Source organism: Salminus brasiliensis, chromosome 23, assembly GCF_030463535.1.
Source record: "Salminus brasiliensis chromosome 23, fSalBra1.hap2, whole genome shotgun sequence".
NCBI lineage: Eukaryota > Metazoa > Chordata > Actinopteri > Characiformes > Bryconidae > Salminus > Salminus brasiliensis.
The window spans coordinates 4,945,052-4,968,049 of NC_132900.1; the positions used below are offsets into that span (position 1 = coordinate 4,945,052).

Below are 22,998 nucleotides of genomic sequence, written 5' to 3' on the forward strand. Positions count from 1 at the left end.
CCAGACCTGGAGGCAGTTTCCCATAGTAAGGTTAAGCCTGGAGCCAGTTTCCCAGATCCAGAATTGGGCCAGACCTGGAACAAGTTTCCCATAGTAAGGTTAAGCCTGGAGCCAGTTTCCCAGACCCAGAATTAGGCCAAACCTGAAGCCTAATGGTTCTGGTATTCTGACAACCCTACACACACACACACACACACTACTAGACGAGTTAAAACCAAACAAGCAGCCCACCAGTGTCTTCTTCCTCCTGACTGAATAGATTTCTGTCTGCTCATGGCATGGACTGAACCGATTCGCTGGCATTGTGGGTCGCCACACGCCGAGCTAATAATGACACGCAGTGCCGTCCAAGAACACTTCCACTGTAAGCAGTGTCAGAGCTACTTCCCATCACTGCTGGCTGGTGTCGGGGAAAGCTGGAGGAGGCGGGAGAAAGGCTAGTCACATCCTCACAAGTGTCCTCAATATGTCTCGCACACGCCTCCAGCCTGAGCAGCCTAAGGATACACTCCTCCCTTTGAGGGAAAGGAAAAGCCAGAGAGGGAGAGAGATCCTTTTGATCAGAGCTGAGGGCTGGGTGTTTCAGGGAGCACATGGAACGTGTGTAGCTTCTATATGCAGGACTAAATGCTCCTCAGAATTTGACGACAGCCCTTTTTTGGGGGTAAATCCATCCTCTGACAGTTAAGGAAGAGTTAATGAGGCTTTCTAAGGCTAAATTATAAAAAGCTGAATATCTAGAACGTTATCTGGAGGGTTCCAGAGTCTTCTAATGTTATGGTTTCTTCTAATATTGGACTTTGGGAGATGATATCTAATGTCACAAGAGAGACCTCATGCACACAGTGATCTGATCTTGGTATGCAAGTAGTTATAGGACATTTTTTTCCCCCTCAGATTTATCTCCACAGGCAGTGTTGACTCAGTGGTTAGACATCTGGGTTGCTGATCGCAAGGTTGTGGGTTCAATACCCTGGATTTCAATGAACTGTAGTGTATAGCTACAGTGGCATTGAATACTTGACCTAGTTTTCCCATTTACTACATCCAATTTAACAGCAAGAAACCTCTTCTATACACATAGAATACATGTCCAAAAGTTTGTGGACACCCCTTCTAATGAGTGCATTCAGCTACTTTAAGTTGCACCCGTTGCTGACACAGATGTGCAAATGCACAGTTCCTGTAGAGAAGTACTGCTAATAGATTAGGAAACTCCGCAGCAGATAAACATCATGAACCTATTGGCACCATGCTGCCTCATACCAGGGGTGGGTTAATGGGGTATAAAGCCCACCCAACATTGAGCTGTGGAGCAGTGGAAGAACTGATCCATATACGTCCAGAGACCCTAAATTTAATCAGTCGGACACAACGTGTTTGTCTCTGAAGTTGGCCTAACATGGCTAACTAATTGTGGAAACTTCTAGCATACCAGTTAGCATTGGCCAAACTGGAGCACCTAACCATCACACGCTCTCCTAAAACCACGTGGTTGTGAAGTAATCTCACAGATTTGCTTGTGTGGTGTCTGGCGTTTTGTGAGACTGGTATACTTGAAAATGGGCCGAGCAGTTGGACATTTTGAAGACTAAAGGTCCGTACTTTCGTTGATTTTTCAGGTTCTTGTTAGCTATATTAGCATTGCAGCTCCAGTGTAAAACTGAAGGAGCAAGTCACTCCAGATGCTAAATATGTAAATATGACGCTAAAGTGTTTGTTGTTTATTCCTTTTAATCGCGAAGGGAATGACTTGCTCAGCCTGGACACACAAGCACATATAGGCCAGCCTGCAGAAGGGAGCTGGAGCTTGCTGGGCAGTACCATCTGCTTGTGGGAGTGTGCCTTTGCCAGAACATCCATCTTTCTTAGCTCAGGCTGAGCTGCATACTTACTGAGCAGGAGTGGTGGTTGGGCCTCCGTGGCAAGAAGAGTTAAAGCCAGTCTGTTCTAGACCGTTTGCCTCCTCGTATTCACTCATTTTCTAGTCATTAGATATTCACTTAATCATCTAAGGATCTGCTCAGTAGGTAGGACTTCTCAGTAGGCCGGTTCTAGTCAATACCCTTTGCTAATATTGCAATTTCTGAATGCACTGCTTTCATAATTGTGGTTGATGATAAAATCTGAAATTTTTCATTATGTGTTTTAGTAATTTATTTATCTTATTAATAATTAATTTTATATATGATATATTTTTATTATATATTTTTATATCTTTTTTAAATATATACTTAAAAATATATATTTTAAGTAGGAAGAGGGTTGAAACACTGAGCTTGAGCTTCATCTAAAAGTAAAAAATGTTTTAATAAATAGATGAATCTTACCTATTTGAACCATGTGGTCAAGGAGACTTTGCTGATGTCACTTCCTCAAAATTGTCAAAATCCATCATTTTTGTTTTGAGAAATGACTTGCGGGTCTTATGGGGGTTGAAACAGGGACTGAGGGACAACAATATTTAGAAGTTATATATCTAAAAAAAATATATATCTAATTTATATTTTTAAATGTATTTAAAATTCTTATAATCTATAACATAATAAATTAAATAAAATAAAAGATTAAAATAAAAAATATTAAATAAATATTATAATTTTTTTAAATATATTTGTTTGTATTTAATAGTTAATAAATATACTATTTATCAGAAAACAAGCACTAAATATGTATCTTTATTTATTTATTTATTTATTTATTTTTACTATGTTATGCTAAAGACATGTTAATCTAGTCGGTAATGTGAGCCGGTTCCTTTTTATCGAATTTCCTAATAAATATTTTTACCCAGGTGTCTTAGGATCCTTTAAAGCACTGAGAATCGCTCACCCGTCTGGCGGTTTTACGCAGCCATTGCTTAAAATATGTGATGTTTCACAAAGACATTCCACTAGAAGAATTCATTGATTAAAACGCTCCCGTGTTTTATGGCCAGGTTTCTTGCAGGAGAACAGAAATCCCTGTCTGGTAGGTGTGATTGGAATGAATTAGTCAGAGGTAATGTATTCCCATCACACCGCTCGCTATTACATAATCCCGGTAACGGCCTCAAATAGCTTCCTCCTGTCAAGTCTCGCACTGTTTGAGCCGAGCTGCATTAATCTGGAGGATTGCCACAAGCAGGAGGTGGTGGAGTGCCTCGCACTGGAATGGATGAGTTGCTCTGTTGGCCTGGTTTGACAAGTAGAGATTCTTGATCTAATTCTTTGTTATCTGGAAAGCGGGGTGGTGGTGGGGGGGCGGGGGGCTGCAGGCTCCACTCTTTGCCTTTTATAAAAAAAAAAAAAGGCAGCAAACAATCTGCTCTCACTCTTGGCTTTCTTACTGTTCCCATCCAAGCACCCAGCTGCATTTCAAGCAGAGATGCTCATACATCACTGCCAGTCCAGCTCTATTTCCCTGAACTTCTCTCAGGCCAGTTACACTAGCCCTGTGATTCACTTCAGGGGCTGTGGACGAGAGCTGGGCGATATTTATTTTATTATAGAGCATAAAATAAATAAACATTTAACAATAAAAGATCGTAATAGGTCCTGTTCAGTTGGATGTATTGCTAGATCTTTTTTTTTCCTGTCAAAACATTGACTCATGGACAAAAGTATTGGGACGTTTCTTCATTCATTGTGTATTCCGAACCGGATGTTGGGTGATCACCCCCATCCCAACTCATCCAAGTGTTGGTGGAGCTGATGGAGCACCATCCATCATTCCAGAGAACACAGTTCTTCCACTCTGCTCCACAGCTCAATGCTAGGGGGCTTTATACCCCTTCAGCCCTGCTCCAGAGAGTCCTATTCTTTTGGCAGTACTTCTTTACAGGTAGACAATCTGTCTTTGTCTGCGTTTGCACATCCATGTCAGCAAGTCGCAGGAACACGCAACGCGGACCTGGGTATTAACAGTGTGAACTCTCAGTAATGCTAGGTGCTGGATTTGAGGCCCAGCCCCTGCCCTCCTCTGCATAAGCCACCGAGGCCTATGCTGCACGTTAGCCTGCTATTAAGACCTCAGTATTCACCCGGATCCTGTGGAGGCCCTACAAACAGTCTTCTGGCAAGCGGGGATCCAGACAAAACAGCCTGCCGGCCCTTATTAAGCGTGCGATGTTTACTCTGCGCTACGGGCCTGCCTCGCTGTTGAAAGAGGCCGATTTAGCGTCGCAGATAAACACTTCGACACCCTCTCGATGGCGTCTGGGGAATGATGAATTGCTATAATTACAGCCATCCTCTTATCGACTCTCTCCGCATGGGGATCTGCCAAAAACGTCACAACCACCACGCTTATTTCCCACCGTTTGATTCCGTTCAGCTCTGGGAGAGCGTACGAAGAGATCAGGCTTATCAAGGAAGGGCTCGGTTCCCCACGCCGCCACCTCTACTTCACTGTAAAGCCCAGAAGAGAAGGCGAAGGCGAGCTCGTGTGGCGTGTGGTTTATTATTATCCGTTGATCAGAAGGTCAGCGGTTAATGTACTGTTACCAGAAATAAATGCTGATTTGCCTGGTCCTCCAGCCTCTGCTGCATCTCGTGGAATATCCTGGCAGCCTCGGAGATGACTCACTGTGCTCTGATGGGATAAGCTGTGGTTTTGTAGTGAACTCCAGTCCCCTCTCGATTTCTGTGTTTGCAGTGAACTGAGATGCTCTCCGCCGGTTTGGACTGAAACAGGGTGTAAATATTTAGCGAGCGAAGGCCAGCGTTTTCCTCGCACTCGATCTAGCCTCCATCTAATCTTGTTTGGATCTGCTTTAGTGATAAAGCCTCCGGTCTGTGGAACAGTACGCCTGTTAGCTGGTCGCTTTCTTCTAAATTTAGCACACTGTAGGCCAGTGCATGAAAGAACCCCAGCCAGTTTAGAAGGGCTAGGCTGCTTTCCAGCACTCTTCTTTTTTTCTTCTTTTTTTTTTCTTTTTCTTTTTTTCTCTTTTTTTTTTTCTCTTTCTTTTTTTTCTTTTTCTTCTTTTTTTTTTCTTTTTCTTTTTTTCTTTTTTTCTTTTTTTTCTTCTTTTTTTTTCTTTTTTTCTTTTCTTTTTTTTCTTTATTTCTTTCTTTCTTTTCTTATTATTTATTTTTATTTTTTTTTTTTTTCTTTCTTTCTTTTTTTCTTTCTTTTTTGCCCCAAGTCTCTCTCCCACACAGTGAGATATACAGTTTATTAACACAGCAATGGTATCAGATTGGTATCAGGTATCGTCCGATATGCAAAGTTTATGTATCGTATCGGAACTGAAAAAGCCGGATCGTTACATCCCTACCATAAAGCCGGACGTTGGTCATGTCCGTTGAAATGCGGCGGAGGACAGAGTGAAAGGAAACCTTGTATCTGTCACGGTTTAGAGTAACACCTGCCTGTAAGTCTAACCCCGTCTCTCTCTTCCCAGGTCAAATGGTCAGACTCCTCGTCTACTGCCGTGACCAAGAGTCACCGTGAATTACAGGACTTTCTGCTGAAGGTATTTCTGCTGTTGAAGTGTCTCTATTGCAGCGATCAGTCAGTCTTATGGCTATTTAATACAATAAAAGATTCACCTCAGTCTGTTCAGTGTCTGTTCAGTGGGCAGTAGGTGCTCTGAGAAAGGCAGTAAAAGCAGGGAACGAACCAAAGGGCTGAATGTTGTGGATTTTGAAGGCCTAGATTTGCACCTGCTTAAGTGAAGCCAAGCTTTGAGGACATGCTGAAAGTGATGTGACTTTTCCTTCTCTTTCTTTCTCTAGCTGTGTAAGGATCAGAGCACCACTGGATTGGAGCAGGGCATTGTGAGTTTACTGACTCAGGCTGAGGGTGAGCACAGGGACCTGGAGAGAACGCTCAGGTGAGTGTGAGCCGCACTTAGGGCTGGGTAAAATGGCAAAAATATTGTATCACGATATCAAATATTGTATCACGAGATATATAATGCTGTGATACAATATTTTATATTGTAAAACAATATATATCAAAGCATTTTTACAATACAAGATATTTATCACAATGCACCCGATCGCAGTAAAAACACATCGGTAGCGTCAGATTCTTAAAAATATTCGAAGGATGTCCAGTCCAGTCTAGTCCAGTTCTATTCAAAATGTGGTGCACTTCATCCAGCTAAACCAGACTAGTGTGTGTAATAATAAAAAAAAATTGCAGCTGATACAATAAAATCTCATCATATTGCCCAGCCCTAGCTGCACTCCTGCCTTTTCTTCTCCTCAGCCAACAGATTTACACTGGTTTCAGACTTGCAGATCGCTTGCCTGGCTCTGTAGGAGCTGTGCTCATCGCCCTTTTTTTTATTATTATTTTTTATTTATTTATTTATTATTATATGTTTTTTAAACTGATGTTCTCTGCATGTTTCTGCTGTGCAGATTATCCTAACACAGCTTAACAGGTTCTCCTGAGCCCTTTCACACGCAGCTGCTGGAAATCTGGGAGTACCCAGTATGAATTCATTTCTCTGCACCACGCAGAGACGGACTCTTGTTCTACAAGGCTTCATGATGATTTCAGCCCGTCTCTTAGGTTTAGAGACGGGCTGATTCTCGTTATTACGGTCTGCGGGGAGCGGTGGGTGTTCCGTCGCCAAATTGTGTGCAAATGGTTTAGTGCGGGGGCTTTTTTTTCGCATGAAATGCTAAGTGTCCTCTCCGAGCTGAAAGGCAAGCTGCAATATTTAGGTCAGCAGGCCTGATGTCAGTACCGCGGGGGATTCTTCTTCCTGTGGCTCGTTTGAAATGTGACCGCTTTCGCTCGGCCTGGCCAGAAACACAAACCGTGAAGAGAAGCCAGCAGGATCGGCCCTGAGCGCCTCACACACGGTCAGCATTACTGGTGCTGTAAGTTAGGGCTGGGTATTGAGATGATGGCATGTTCACAAAGCACTTTCCAGAGCATGTCGCTGATCTCGCTGAGAGCTGGGTCTGTAATGATGCTGCATTTCAGATCAGGTTGAATCTGGAGTTTACTGCAGCATGTGTTTGATTATAATGTAGAGCACTCTAATAAACTGAACATCTCAAAATGACCGTTTAATGGAAAGTGTGGCACAGTGTAGGAAACGTTTAATGAAGAATATCAGACGTCCTGAAGGAAGCAGCCGAATTTGTAGGTGTATTTTATTTTACCATGATGAAGTCCGGTTATTCTGTTTTATTAATTTTATTTTGCCATAATGGAGTCCAGCTGTTTTTATTTAATTTATTTGTATGTATTTTATTTTATTATTATAGATTTTGGCTGTTTTATTTAAAAAAAATATTTTGTCTTGATTAATTGCAACAATTTTATTTTATTTATTATTATTATTATCATCATGATAGATTCCAGCCATTTAATTTAATTTATTTGTATTTTTTTTATTATGATAGATTCTAGCTGTTTTATTAATTAATTAATTAATTAATTTTATTATGATAGATTCCAACTGTATTATTTTATTTATATTATTATAGATTCTGGCTGTTATTTTGTTGAATTTATTTTATTTGATCATAGATTCCAGCAATTTTATTTATTTTATTTTATCATGATAAAATAAAATCGCTAAAATGTATTTTATCATGCTAGATTTCAACAATTCTGTTTTCTTTTGTCGATCAAGCATTTAATGATCAGTCAATGAATCAGCACCTTCAGATCGATGTGAAAGTCAGTGTGAAAAGATTTGATTTCAAGTAATGTTGGAGCATTTCTATTGGTCTGCTCATCCAGAATTATTCAAAGTGTACAGAGCAGCTACAGGGTGATAAAGAAAACCTTCGGAGAAAAAGTTCGGAGGTGCTTGTTTTCATTGGACAGCAGCGATATATGCATTTGTATATTAACTATCATTAGAACCGTATTTCCATCCCAGCACTGAGTCCTAACCTGCGATTGAAATGCGTTTGAGTGGTGAACTATATGGTGTGTTGGCCATGTTGTAACCTTGGTCGAAATCTCAGCAGTTAATTACACTCCCTAGAATAGCTGTACTGCTGATGTTACTAGCGCCCCCTGCTGGCTCTGAGAATAGAAAGATGCATTAAAATCGTATTGCTTCACTTTTTTATTCATATTATTCCAATTAAAATGAGCTCTGGTGAAATATCCACCTGTAAGTACTGCAAACCTGTAGGTTTACAAACGTTCCCATTTGGTCAACCATTCCGAACGCAGCTCTGGAATTGCTGACTCATTAACATCGGTCAGTCTCTCCGTCTGACCCTCACTAACCTCTCTATGTGCTTCCTCTGTTTCATTCCTCTCTCTCTTTCTCATTTGCACTCAATCCTGACGTCTCACTTTCTCGCCCGCTCTGTCTCTCTCTCTCTCTCTCTCTCTCTCTCTCTCTCTCTCTCTCCCCTCTTCTGTGTGTTTTGTACAGGGAGATGTTTTTGTCCGTGCCGCAGGAGTTCCTGCAGCTGTGCCAGGTTTCTGGGTTTTTCCTGCCTGATGTGTCTTCCCTGCACTGCAGCCACTGTAAGCCCTCCTTGCGCTCGCTTCAGCAGCAGCAACAGCAACAAGCACCTCATTACACTATAAAAACTCAGCCTGCGCCTGCCAGCACATTCAAGCAGAGCCTGTACTTTCCGTCCGGGAATTACAGGGTGCCGAGCTTTCACAACAGCGGCGCTCCGACTGATGCAGATGCTTGCTTCTTGAGTTTGGAAGATAAACCCAAACTGGTTGAATGTAGAGTACATCTAGTTCTAGTGAAAGGAATGAACACACTTGATGGTTTTATGGTTTTCATTGGAGATTTCTTCAGTCAGATGTGAAGGATTTGGATTAGGGAAGAGCTAGGCATTGTTTTAATGGATCAGGCACAGCTATATCAAGCCTGGTCTGTTTACAGTGCTGTGATTTTTGTTGTTGTGCCCTGCGTACGCCACTGTTTGACTGGGATCAGGGGCAAAATTGGATTGGAAAAGATAGATAATATTAAACCAATAAGAAATCTGATTGTTTCAGTTCCATTTATTGGTATATTTGTGCTATTGTTATACTGTTGTGCTCCCCCTACAGGTGGGTAATGTAATTCACGTTTACTCCACTGTGTAAACACAGATTGTGCTTTGAGCGCCCCCTCATGGACAGCTGTACACATGCATTTGTTAACAAACCAACCTTATCTGAGGCGGTAGAGTAATACTACTGGACTATACTAATATGATCCACCAAACATCCATAGTGCAGTAGCAGCGTTCCGGCCCGGAGTGGGAGTGACCGAGACGCCGGTCTCCTTATAACAGTCACTGGAGCATCAGCATGGTGCACATTGCTGGCAAAAATATTAAGACACCTGCTCATTCATTGGTTCTTCCAAAATAAAAGGTATTAAAGAGAGTTTCTGTCCAGAGAAGAAGGCTTTCTACAAGAGCATTGCTGTGGGGATTTGACTGCATTCAGCGACTAGAGCATTAGTGAGGTCAGGATGTTTGATCACCATCTTACCTCATCAGTAACTCTCAAATCATCCCAAAAGTACTGGATGGAGCTCCACCATCCATCATTCCAGAGAACACAGTTCTTCCACTGCTCCACAGCTCAGTGCTGGGGGGGGCTTTATACATTAGGCAGCATGGTGCCAATAGGGTCATGATGTTTATGTGCTCTGGAGAGTCAGTACAGTGGCAGTTGGCTGTGGTGCAGTCAGTCTGTGCAGTGTGCGTGCTCGAGTGGGACGGTGCTCAGGTGACGGGTGCTCTGGGCGTGTGTCCTGAGGGAGGTGAAGTACCTTCCTATGTGTTCCTCCCTGCAGGTAACAGTGCGCCTGGAGCCCGAACGCGGCAGCCGGCACCCCATTTCTCAGAGGACTGCTCAGAGACTTCCAGTCTGGAAGAGGGTGAGAGTGAAAAACACACACACACACACACACACACACACACACACACACACACACACACACACACACACATATGGCACTCACTCTCACGAGTAAGTTCCTATATGTAAGAATATGTCCCATATGTATTATATACATATACACACTGTGTCCAAATGTTTGTGGACACCCCTTCTAATGAATGATTTCAGCTTCTTTAAGTTGCGCCTGTTGCTGACACAGATGCACAGTGACACAGTGCTCACTCACACACACACACACACACACACACACACACACACACACTAGTCTAGTCCCTGTAGAGAGGTATTGCCAATAGAATAGGACTCTCTGAAGCAGATAAACATAAACCATGCTGCCTAATACCAGATGTGGGCTAGAGGGGTATAAAGCCCCCCAGCATTGAGCTGTGTTCTTTGAAATGATGGATGGTGGGATTTTGGGATGAGTTGGGGATGAGGTGGGTTGGTGACCATTCAACATCCTGACCTCAGTAACACTCCTGTTACTGAATGCAATCAAATCCTCACAGCAGTTCTCCTCCAAAATCTATTAGCAAACCTAAACAGTCAGAGTAAAGACGGTTACTTCGATAAAAGCAGGTTAAGCTCTTTAAGTTTTTTTTCACACACACACACACACACACACACACACACACACACACACACACACACACACACCACATGCATGCACATGCTTAAGTGTGGCTCACATCTGCTACACAGAAATCTCATACGGGCTCACAGATGCTCCTGATGTTGCCTTTGCTAGAAGATGTGTGTTTGCCTGTTGGGAAAGGGGGGGGGGTGCAGTGGGGTGATGGCAGCAGTGTTTGACCGGGTTTTAGAGAAGTTGGTCTAAGCTAATGCTCTTCCCTTCATGTGTCTCCTGTGTCCAGATGTTGATGCCTATGGGGTCTCCTGCTCGCGGAACCTTACACACAGTGTCAGAAGTGCTGGACATGGGTGAGTTTCCACCTGTTTTGGAGGTTCCTTACTTTTGAGACACCCTGCATAAATATGAAGATATGAAGTGTGTGTGTGTGTGTGTGTGTGTGTGTGTGTGTGTGTGTGTGTGTGTGTGTGTGTGTGTGTGTTGGTATGAATGCATGCACAGTAAGCAGCAGGCAGAGGTCAGCCAGTGGAGGAGTGGCCACAGTGAGTTGAATGGAGAGGTGAAGGGCAGGAGGCGGAGCTCCCAGCAGTGTGGGGTGGAGCCACAGCAGGTAGGATCTCTCTCGGTCTCTTTGTTTAAGCTTGGACGGTGCTGTAAATTTAGACCAATGATTTTCCTCTGTATTACACAACGGGACCTGATGTGCTGGTGCGTTGGAGCGCTCGCTTACTGCACAGTTTATAATGCTAACGTTATTCTGCACGTGGCCCAATCCAGAATTGTGGGGACATTTCAAGTGCGGAACGATTTGACTCAGAGTCTGTTCACACCTGCCATTAACAGAGCTTTTGGTGATCGGATCACGTCCGGGTTGCACCAAGACGCACTGTGATTGGATTCTGTTTGGGGAATGTGTACGGGTTGGGAAATTGGCGATCTAAATTGGGAGGAAAATGGGGAATAAAATCAGATCAGAATTAGTATTAAAAACTAATTCAATATTTTAAAAAAATAGTTATTTTGAACAATATCTAAGAATATCTATCTCTATCCGAGAGCAGATCTCATGTACCACAGTTTCTTCATTTCACTTGCATGAGCTCAGCTTTCTTTACCAGGTTGAGAATCTACATTATGATATTTCAGAGTGGTCGAGATTCTGTTTACTTTAGATTTAGGTTCCCATTCTGTACATAATGATTTTACATATGTTTAAGTGAGGGCAAAGCCTTAAATAAATGACTTAACAAGTGAACATCAATAATGGAACAGGCCCCAGGCTGCCGTGCACACAGTTCTGCCTCCACTTTGCCTGGTTTAACCTGGATACTGAGAGGCCTTGTCTGCATTACCGTTGCTTTTCCCTGATCTGCAGGAGTGTGAGAACCCAGCGGTATGTGCGTCCACACAGAACTGCGCAGAGGAGAGGAACGCACTAAAGAACAAAGGGAGGCCGGCGGGCAAAAGGTACACACTCCTAGGAAGAGGCCAAGGTTTATCTCTCGCTAGTGTTGTTTTTTTGTTTTTTTTTTGCTGACCTTTTTTTGTTTCTCTTCAGTCTGAAAGTAATTGCTTTGCTTGTTGAGAAGTGGAGAGTGAAATGAAGCCCTGCAGATAATCATGTTCCCCACAGGACCACATCTTCCCCTCTCAGCCCCATTTTCAGCCTCTCGAGAGCTAAACTTATTGAAGTTTGTGTATGAACTGGTCTATATTTAGCTACTGAGAGCTTTAGCACTGCTCCACTGAAGCCGTGATGGTGGGTTTGATATGCTGCTCTCCAGAGAGACGAGCGGCAGTGTTGCTAAATGCTACATTTTTATTACAGACCACTAGGGACGCACCAAACCCACTCTCTTAATCTTCCAATACGAATACCTGTTCTCAGGGGATGGGAGGATTCTGAGTGCCAGTCGATGTGCTGAGTAAAGCCAATGTGGCCCCCATTTCCACTGCAGCTGCACATGCAAATATAGAGCATTTGATACTGTGATTGTAATCAAAGTTAATCAATATTAAGACTTAAGCTACATTTAATAAGGATAATATAACAAACAATGTAAGTGTCTAGCAAGACGTTGTGGCACAGACCGTATTGGGGGCAGAAGTTGTTCATTATAGAGGTTAACTGGTCCACTGTGGGGCATCGATTGCTCTGTACCACACGCTGGACTCTTCGTTCCCCTCTGGCGTTAATTGCTTTCACTTTCAGTATGGCGGCTTTAGGCCATTCCAAAAAGCTTGCAGTTTCCGAGATGCTACCATCCTTCACCCTGTACCCTATTATCACGCCCTTTTACGACAGTGTGCATAACATAGTGGGATAATAATTCATCCCAAGCCAGGGATGGTCATAATATTCCTATATGGCTTACTTATTTATATTTTAATTAAATAAATAAATTATTTATTTTTATTTTATTTATATTTATTTTATTTAATATTTTATATTAATATCTTTATTTAAAAAAATCTCTAGGGGGGGGGAATAAAAGAAATACAATTATTGTTTTCAAACCAACAAATTAACAAGCTAAAAATTAAATATGATTATTATTATTATTATTATTATAACTAATAATAATGATAACAGCAATGTAATAAAACAGGACATAAACTAAAGTGGTGCACAGCATCTCATTATTATCGTAACACATAAATAGCTTTGTAAAATCTGCTTGTTGTACAATATTTTTTTAAATAATGAATCTAAAATTATTTAATCATTTAATACTGACTATATAAATGTGATATGGACACTTAAGACCTTTATTATAGATAAGGTTTATAAGAGACAGTAGCTAAACTAATAAAATATTTTTATTTATGTTTTTATAGCTTGTAAAATATCTGACAGTTGCTTATCTTAATGCAGCTCATGATGCTCCATCACAGTGAGACACTACAGTCATGGCTGCTGATCCGTTTTCTGATAAAAGCTGCCAGACTATGTTTTATTCATACATATAACTGACTGTAATTGCTCTTTTTCATGAATAGTAAGACATGCAGGATTGGGGGTCGCTTTCACACTGCAAGGCGGACCCTGTTTGGCTGTGGTGCGGGATGATGGCAGGTGGCTGTGTGGAAGTGAGGCTGGCGTGTTTCTTTAGCGCTGCAGAGTGTGTCTTAACACCCCTGCACTCCTCCAGTCTGCTGAGCAGGAAACCGCCTCCTCTCAACGTAAAGCTAGAGATTAAGCTGTTTACAGCTACTGTAAAGGATTTCCCTCTCTGATACCTAAACACTTGGTTTGGGGCTGAAGAGAAAATGTGCTTTGCTGTGAGCATTGCTGTGAGGATTTGATTGCATTCAGTGACAAAAGCATTAGTGAGCTCAGGATGTTGGATAATCACCAAACTGCTTCATCCCCAATTTCCCAACACATCTCATCATCCATCACCATCCATCATTCCAGAGAAAACAGTTCTTCCACAGCTCAATGCTGGGGGGCTTTACACCCCTCTAGCCCATACCTGACATTAGACATGGTGCCAATTCTATTGTCCTACCAGTCCTATTCTATTGGTAGTATTTCTCTACATAAAAGTAGCTGAATGCATTCATTGGAGGGGGTGTCCACAAATATTTGGACACCTGTTGTATTACAACCTGAACTAAAGCCATGTGTGTTTTGCAGGGACAGAAGCAGGAGGACCACCACTGGGAAAAGCTCTGTAGCCAATGGGATTCAGAGAGCACCTGCAGTACAGATGATGAACCAGGCCATGTGTAAGAGTAAGTAAGGGTGTGGGTATGGGTGTGGGGGGGAAGGGGGGTGCACAACATACTACATATTACGAGAGAACCTAGCGTGTGTGTATATAGAGCTGTAATGCTGTCTGGTGAGGACTGATTGCTTTATCTGTATGCTAATGTAATTTTGCATCTGGCAAAGCTGAATAAGGAGCTGTGAATAAGGGTTCTGTGAGAAATTGCTGCAGCTGGGGTATAAGAGGTAGTACAGCTGTTCAGGGATGCATTGTGTAAGCCTGTGTGTGTGTGTGGTGGTGTTTCACTGAAGCTACAGGCAGGGACACATATGGAGAAACCTCATCAGAAAGCTCCAACTCTGTGCCGTCCAGCCCTGTGCACCACCAGCGCAGTCTGGAGACCCAAGGTCAGAGCAGCTTCAGAGTTTTCTCGATGCTGATTGGTGGGCTGTTGTATTGATGGCTCTAACTGCAGATTTGCTTTAACTCTGTGTTTCAGACACTGAGAGTCAGTCGGATAACTCTGCCCAGGAGCCAGCCAACAAACCCCATCCTTCCAAGGGCGTTGGAAGGAAAGCGGTTGCCATGGTGAACCCCCTGGTGGCGGACCTGGAACGGTCCTGTCCGGTCGTCCCCCGCTCCTCAGCTGTGGTGGAGCTGGCTCTGAGCTCCTGCCTCCCCTACGCCCTGCAGTACAGCCCCGCTCACAGAGACGCAGGCAAGCCTGGAGAGAACAAGCTGACAATCACCATCCCTCTGACCGAGCAGGAGCACAGGTCCACCCGGCCGGCCACCGGCGACCCACCGGAGACCCCCGCCGCACCCCAGCCACAGCAGCTCCCCATGGGGGCCATCAGTGTGCTTGCACCCACACAGAGCCCCCTACAGCCCGCTTGCCCAGAGCCGCCTCAGGCTCCACCCACCATCGCTTCTCCTGCAGGGAAGGTCAAGACCCCTGGCCAGCCCCTGCCCCCTCATGCTTCGCCCTGCCAAACAGCCGGCCCTGGCCCACTGCCGCCTGCCTCCCTCACCCACAGCACGGCTCAGAACGAGACGCCCACGTCTTACATTAACAGTGTGTACGTAGTCTGGTTTCTGTTACCAGCCAATCAAACGGTTGGGCCTACACCGATCAGCCATAACATTAACACCACCTCCTTGTTTCTACAGTCACTGTCCATTATAACTCCACTGACCACATAGGAGCACTGTGTAGTTCTGTAATTCCAGGCTGTATTCATCTGATTCTCTGCAGACTGTTGGCCATCATTCACACTGTTCTTCAATGCTCAGGACTCCACAGCACTGACCACCACAGAGCAGAAAATATTATTTGGGTGGTGGGTCAATTCAAGTGGTGGGTCTGGTACAAGTGGATCTGTGTCTAATGGAGAGTAGACAGTGAGTGGACAGACAGTGTTTAAACACTCCAGCAGCACTGCTGTGTCTGATCCACTCGTACCACCAGCGCAACACACACTACTAACACACTCTCAGCTACCACCATGTCAGTCAGTGTCACTGCAGTGCTGAGAATGCTGACCCACCACCCAGATACTACCTACCTGCTCTGTGGTGGTCAGTCCTGTGGGGTCCTGATCATTGGAGAACAGGGTGAAAGGAGGCTGATAACAGAGAAACAGATGGACACAGCCTGGAGTTACAGAACTACACAGTGCTCCTAGATAGTAAGTGGAGCTGATCTGACTGACAGAGAGTGTAGAAACGAGGAGGTGGTTTTAATAAAGTGGCAGGTTTGTCCTGTAATCAACATAATCATTAGCATCACTGCATCACAGGGATCAATATCTCTCTTTCTCTCTTTCTCTCTCTCTCTCTCTCTCTCTCTCTCTCTAACAGCAATGCATGCTCCGGACCAGGCACCCCCCTCCCTCCTCAGACACACACACAACCCAGCGTCCAGCAGCAGCAGACAAGCTGCAACGCCTGTGGTTGCCGTGGCAGCTGCGGAGGAAGCGGAGCCCACCAGTCTGCCAGTCAGTCTCCCAACTTCTTCCTGCCTCCCCACACAGCCCGCCAGATGTTCGGCCCACCGCCTCCATTTTTCCACCTTGCTCCATCGCTGTGCAGCACCACCTTCCCCAGCCAGGCTCACCAGAGCAACGGGACGCACCACCTGCCCTTCTACGCCCATGCCTCACCCACCGCTGCCTTTGCAAGCTCTGCCCTCCTCCACGCCCATTCGGACCACCTCCTGGCCACCCAGTCAGGATACGCCCTGCCCCAGCTCGGGCCGTTCGGCCGCCTCTACCCGCCCCTCTTCCCCCCGGTGGGCGTGGTGCCCGGGGCGGCCGGGCTGAAGAAGGGCGGGACGATGTCCTGCTACAACTGCGGCATGAGCGGCCACTACGCACAGGAATGCAAGCAGCCGTCCATGGACGCTGGGCAGCCAGGTAACGGCAGGGTCAGGAGGTGATGGCAGGCTGGTGGTGTTTTAGCCAGGGGTGCGTTGGAGCAGGTCTTGCAATCTACATATCTATAGACATTATAACAGTGTGATTCATTACTGTAATGATCCTTCAGGAGGTGACTGAGGTAGGGCTGCAGCTAGTGAGTGTTTCTACAGCTGATTAGGCTTTCAGCAGTTAGTCGACCACTTGCCTTTACTAAAGAACCCTTGAAGTGCCTGATTGTTAGCATCATTAGCCTAGCATCTCTCATTCTAAACAAAAGCAGCACACTCCAGATACCACACATGCCCGGACTGATTGACTGCACGAGAAATCTAATGTAGCGGCTTTAACTGTTGCAGTTTAAGTGCCTTTAAATTGGGTTTGACTTTGACACAGCACACACACACACTTGCAGCGCGCACACACACAGTTTTCTGATCTTTTTACACACATTTCTTACAGGAATGCAGTGTATTGCAACCTGTCAGAATGACTGCACGGCCCTCTGGGATGGGAACTTTTTATTTAGAGCTTTTTAAAGCAATTCCCAAAAGAATAAATTGAGCCATAAAGGAGTTTTCTATAATTCACATCATCAGTTACTGGCTTTTTACACTAGTTGCTGCAGCCCTGGATTCAGTGTACTGGTAAATTCAGATTTCACCATAATTGTTTGCTTATTTCAGTACAGTTCTAAAATATTTATAAAATATTTTCTGATTTCACAAACATAACCACAGAGACAGATGAAAAACAAAGCAAAACAAAATGTATTATATATATTTATATATTATTTTATATATTATATATATATATAATATTAAATAATTTAGAAATAGCCCAACTATTGATTTTTAATATTTATAATATTTTTAATATTTATTTATCTTTATAATATTGAATATTTAATCAGTCAAATCAGTAATAATTGGTACGACTGAAGCGTCACCTTCAGACTCCTCACTGTAGGCACTCCTAACCATTCCTCTGAGCCATTACACTGACTCCCCCTCCCCTCCGTGTGTGTGTGTGTTCGTACGTGTGTGTGTGTGTGTGTTCGTACGTGTGTGTGTGTGTTCGTACGTGTGTGTGTGTGTGTTTTCAGGTGGCTTCCGGCTTAAGTATGTTGCCCCGCACTCCGCGGAAGCTCTAGACAAAGCTGATTGACAGCAGAGGACCAAGGAAGCACTCAGTTTCACTCCCTCCATCTGCTCCCTGTGCTAAAGCCTCCAGAGCCGCCCCCCGCCCATCCCACCCCACCCCTCCTCCATTAAAGCGATGGGAATCTTTCTGTGCTGTTTGAATCGGCTGGAGTTCAGGACTCACTGCGGCTGCCGTGAACAAACCTCTGTCTGTTTGTTTGTAGATTCTTTTCCCCTCAGATTCTCCAGTATAATCTGCCATTCCTGACACTGAAGGCGTACGCCAAAGGACACTCGGGCTTCTGTGTGAAGGTTTAGTTTGGAGGTTTGGACGCTGAGAGGGTTTAGTTTAAATGATGCTTCCACGTTTCAGTTAGTCAGGATTTGTTTGTTTGTTTGTTTTTCAACTGGGATCCTCACATTTCAGCCAGGAGCAGCAGGGAGGAGGAATTGTGAATCTTAACTCGAGTACTTAATCGCCTCTCCTTTTGGTTTTGGGCACGGACTCGTTTTATGGAAGCTTGAGGACGTTTCAGACGTTTTTATACCCTCGCTTGAGCAGCTACGAGCTTTTGATTTGATTTAAGGGTTTTGGTTTGGAGACCGGTGAAGATTTTCTTTTCTGATTGAAGTCAAGAGAAAAAAAACACTCAATAAAACGTTTCTGTATGTTTTTTTTGTTTGGTTTTTTTTAATATAATAATTTACGTATTTTTTTGGGGGGGGGAATGTAAACTGCATCACTAGTCCAGATGTACTGTGAAAAGGAAAAAAAAAATCATGCTTTGTTCATTTTGTTCAGTTTCTGCTGCTGGTTTGCCCTGTTTTCTTTGGTTTCAGACTCGATGCACTAAAACTATTGTTCTCAGAAGATGTGTGTCTGTGTGTGTGTGTGTCTGTGTGTGAATGAAAGGTGTGTAAGTGCACTGATGTATAGCAGACTTTTGCCGGCTGCTCACTGCCTCCCAAGTCGTGTGGAACCTATGTCGCTTCTGACCACCAGATGGCGCCAAAACTCTGCATGCTATTCTCTGCTGGGCCATGCTGGGCTGGGCCGTTCTGTGCTGGGCTGGGCCGTGCATGAGTACAAGCTGAATTTCGCCACCTCCATCAGCAGCACCACAACAACGGATACTAAGCAAGCGTGCATCTTCACATCGGGACAGGCGACACACCGTGCTTGTAAAGTATTTTTTCATTTCAAACAAGGTTCTTCTGTCTGTATATCCTCTCTAACTCTCTCTGAAGCCTTACGAAGAAAAACATTATAAAAAAAAAGACTCCAAGGACCGAGTCTCTCTCACTGGAGAGAGAAAAAAGAAAACGCCTTGTTTTCTTCTTGATATTGTTGAGGAATTTAAGGGCAAACTCCTGTCAAAGTGACCCTGCTTGCTTATTGAGACTTTCCGAGGTTTTGTTTGTTTGCCTGTTTTTTTTGTTTTGTTTTGTTTTGTTTTTTTATATAATTCCAGCAGTAAGATGTGCTATAGATTTGTGCCTGTGGCCATAGAGTTTTAACCCCCTAAACTCTAGGGACTCTACATGTGGACCCACTCTTCAGGTCCAAACTTTGATGCTCTCCCTCCCACTAGATAACCACTACAATCCCTGCTGAAATACAACCCAGCGAACATGTTCATGTGGGGCCTGTAGACGTAGCCCAATTTGGGAACCAGAAAGTTTTGTCTTCTGGTTCATCATTGACCACCTTGAGCAGCCAGATGGGACCTGGGGGAGTTATACATGGGGCCTAGACGGGACCCATATGAGCAGCCCAAGTAAAAATGTATGTACAAACCCACTCCGAGCCAATGGCCACCTGGAAATCACCTAGCCCGCGTTCCACCCATGTGAGCCCCACATGGACATGTTAGCTGGGCAATTCCAGGCAAAAAGCAGCTGGTATTTGATCGTAAATGGGGTTAAAAAGTCTGGTCATCCAGGCCAGAACATTCCCTATGCTGGTAATCCAGCTGGTTGAGCTGGTGGACACGCGTCAGTCTTGACCAGCTAGTCTACCAGCTGGGTCAAGTTAGGTGTGGGGATGGCCCAGCTTGGTCCTGCAAGATCCTTTGGTCGATATAACCTCTCTGTCTCTCTCAAGCCTTATGAACAGGACCTTGAAACTTAGACTCCTCTGTTGAGATGTCGGACGCTGAGACCGAAGGAATGAAGACCAAAGTCTCTCTCCCTGGAGAGACACGAGAAAACCCCTTGTTTTATTCTTGATCTTGTTGAGAAATTAGGGCAAACTCCTGTTAAAAATGACTGCCTGATTATTGAAACATGGCTTGTTTGTTTTTTGGTCGTTTCAGAAGTGATTTGTGGCTTAGATTTGTGCCTGAGGCCACACAGCCTAAACCCTTTTGACTATTATTAAAAAGAGTCTTAGTTTGTGTGAAAAGCAACGTTCCTTACTTCTCAAAAAAGGTGTCCTGAAAATTGCCAAAGCCACAGTAAGATGCCCCCTATTTTATATGGAGAGATTTGGCATGTTTTCTACTGATTCGTAAAAACTAATGTTTAAACAGAGGTCAGTGACTTTTATTTTGACGAACCTGAGGCCTTTAACTCCTCCTGCAGCACATTTTCAGACTTTCAGTGCAATCGCTTGACCTCATGTTTGACTCCTAACATCTGTGTGTGTGTGTGTGTGTGTGTCAGGCCTTGCCTCCACTACTCTTCTTTTGCATGTGCTGACCTGTTGAGTTACTCTGGCCCTGTTGCTGTACGGCTTGTTTAGAGCTGTAGGAGTCTGTATAGGTGGAACCCAGAAACCTGCCACTTGTATTAGCTGAACTTTTAGAAAGGTAAAGGTTTAAGAAACTGTACTGTATAAAAGAGTTTTGTTTTATATTATTGTTATTATTATTATTATTATTATTGTTTAGGCCTCAGAGTTTGTTTACAGTATTTCATATGTAACTGTTGATTAATATGTACTGGAGAGGTCACCGGTTATCTCTGATCATATTTGCATTTTAAGCAAATTGAGCATTTTCTCTGTCCAGTTATTAGCAATAAATGTTAAAGAAAAAAAACCTTGTTGTTGCATTGCTGCTGATGACACTGCCTGGCCAGTAGGTGGCAGTGTTTCACAGGTCATTGACAGAGGGTAAGTGCAAGATTCTTCAAATCCAGTCCTTAAGGTAGAGAGTCTAGCATTTGGTTTGGTGACCAACTGCACCTGGTCATTAACAGACTAACTGACCCAGGTGTGTTTGAGTGGGGTAACTGCCAAACTGCTGCACAAGCTCTCCAAGAACTCTGGGCAAGAGAATGGGAGCCACAGTCACTCGATGTACAACTGGAGCTATTAGAGAGGGTGTAACGTGCTAACCCACCCTAAGGCAAAGCTAGAGTTCAGCACCTCAAACCCTAAAGGTCAATATGTGGGCCTGCACTTCCATAGTCCCACTAGAACCTATGCTGAAATACAAAACCCAGCCAAGAGCAGCTTTTACAGATGGTTTAAGCTGGTCCTTGATGGTCAAAGGGGGTATAAACTGGGCTTGTGCTGGTTAAGAGCTATATTTATTATGGTATGATTGCTGGTCTGGGTGACTACGCTGTGCTACAACATCCAGTAGGGTTGACTGGTTGACCAGCAGAACTAAAATGAGAACATAAGACATGGTGGAGAGCCAGGAACCGTGAACCTCTTGAGCTGGGCTTTGTTTAGGTGATGGTCTTTGTGGGCACACATTATTGTCGTGAAGCTTATTTAGCATATTTTGGAGTAATTTATCCTGCAGAGCCACAAATAATAACACCCAGATACAGTGCAGTCCAGTGCAGGGCCGTGTGTGAGAAAGAGCTCTTTCTCCAAAAGGTTGCTGCTGCTGCTGCTGCTGGTGCTGCTGGGCAGGCAGAGGTATTACAAAGCTGGCTGTGTCAATCAGGAGTACAGACTCCGCCCTGTAGCGTGTGTGTAATCCCGGGGTTCAATCTGCTGACGTGTGTGTGTGTGTGGTTTGCGTGCCGGAATCAGCTGCTGTCCTGCACGGCCTGACTTCCCACTTTCAGCACGCAGCACAACCTCGCTGTCACACACATGAAATGTGAACCTATAAGAGTGAAATTATGCCCCACCACACACACACACACACACTCCCTAATCATATCCTACACAACTACAAACCAGCCCCCTTTTTTTGTCACCGCATCCTAGACCTAGAGCAGCCATGCTCTCTATTCACAGCCCTAATTAAAGTGATAGTTTAGCAAAAACACCAAAAACCTGCTCCTTCAGTGCTGCAAGGGAGCCACAAGGCTACAATGGCTGTGCAACGATATCTTGTGGCCCCTAGTACTGTGTCTGAAAGAACTAGCACCATGCTAATTGGTGGGGCATAGTCTTCTATGACATTTAGACTCATAGAGCAAAACTAAAGCACTGAACACTGGATAAACTGTCAGTCCCATTTCTGACTGAACCATCAGTGTATCGGCTTCCTGAGGAGATGGGAGTGGGCCAGAGCTCAGCCTGCGAGAAGAGAGAGACGATTACGACGCTGCATGGTCACGCAAGCCAGCCCAGCTTTCACCCAGGACCAGAGACACTCGGCCCTGCAGCGGTGTACTGCACTGCTACTGCACTCTTGAGGTTCTGTTCACCCTGTGGACCCTCAACACGTTTCATGATGAAGGACTGATGAACTGGCGAGGTTGAGCTGTAGAGGATGATAAAAATCACTGAGGTTTTAGAACATGAAAGAAGTTATGAACAAATTAATATTTCAAGCTAATTATTGTTCCCAAAATATTTGAAATAGTGAGTAAAACGTAAAGGAATTTGTAAAATTGCAGCATTTTTCAAACACATCACATTTCATGAAGTGAGGGGAAAAAATCCTGACATATGGGCTCTTCAAATCTAGAGCGTGGAGTTGATTTTAAAGCTAAAATTTTAAGTACAGATCAGAAAATCCTCCTAAAGGTGGTGCCTCGACTGAACGGATTTCTGAAGAAAAAACTGCTGATCTACCCTGTCTCCTGTCGAGGGGATTGATTCTTTAGGCAGCAAGTGAACAGTCAGTTCTTGACGGTGACGTTGGTGTTAAAAGCAGGAGAAATGGGTAAGCCTAAGAATCTGAGACACTCTGACAAGAACCAAACTGTGACGGCTAGACGACTGACTGGGTCAGAAGATCTCCAGAACGTTAGGCAGGTCTTATGGGGTGTTCCCAGTATGCAGTGGTCAGTACCTACCAAAAGTGCTCCAAGGAAGGACAACCGGTGACATGGGTACTCAAGGCTCACTGATGCTCATAGAAGCCCAACCTCACAACTTACGGGACTGGACA

General features: G+C 44.2%; 1 protein-coding gene across 6 annotated transcripts in view; it reads left to right on the forward strand.

Annotated features, from left to right (window-relative positions):
• The window catches only part of zcchc2 (zinc finger, CCHC domain containing 2), a 31,287-nt gene extending 10,560 nt beyond the window's left edge, over positions 1 to 20,727 (forward strand). For 3 of the 6 annotated variants that reach the window (XM_072668613.1, XM_072668616.1, XM_072668614.1), the window contains exons 4-15: positions 5,387 to 5,458; positions 5,721 to 5,818; positions 8,348 to 8,442; positions 9,725 to 9,808; positions 10,707 to 10,773; positions 10,925 to 11,033; positions 11,799 to 11,890; positions 14,064 to 14,161; positions 14,448 to 14,543; positions 14,636 to 15,215; positions 15,997 to 16,550; positions 17,656 to 20,727. In XM_072668613.1, coding sequence (XP_072524714.1) covers positions 5,387 to 5,458; positions 5,721 to 5,818; positions 8,348 to 8,442; positions 9,725 to 9,808; positions 10,707 to 10,773; positions 10,925 to 11,033; positions 11,799 to 11,890; positions 14,064 to 14,161; positions 14,448 to 14,543; positions 14,636 to 15,215; positions 15,997 to 16,550; positions 17,656 to 17,717 — 2,007 coding nt within the window. In that variant the 3' untranslated portion in view covers positions 17,718 to 20,727. Of the gene's footprint in view, positions 1 to 5,386; positions 5,459 to 5,720; positions 5,819 to 8,347; positions 8,443 to 9,724; positions 9,809 to 10,706; positions 10,774 to 10,924; positions 11,034 to 11,798; positions 11,891 to 14,063; positions 14,162 to 14,447; positions 14,544 to 14,635; positions 15,216 to 15,996; positions 16,602 to 17,655 lie in introns of all 6 variants that reach the window. The other 3 variants (XM_072668617.1, XM_072668615.1, XM_072668618.1) reach the window with 3 other exon arrangements.
• The last annotated feature ends 2,271 nt before the right edge of the window (positions 20,728 to 22,998 follow it).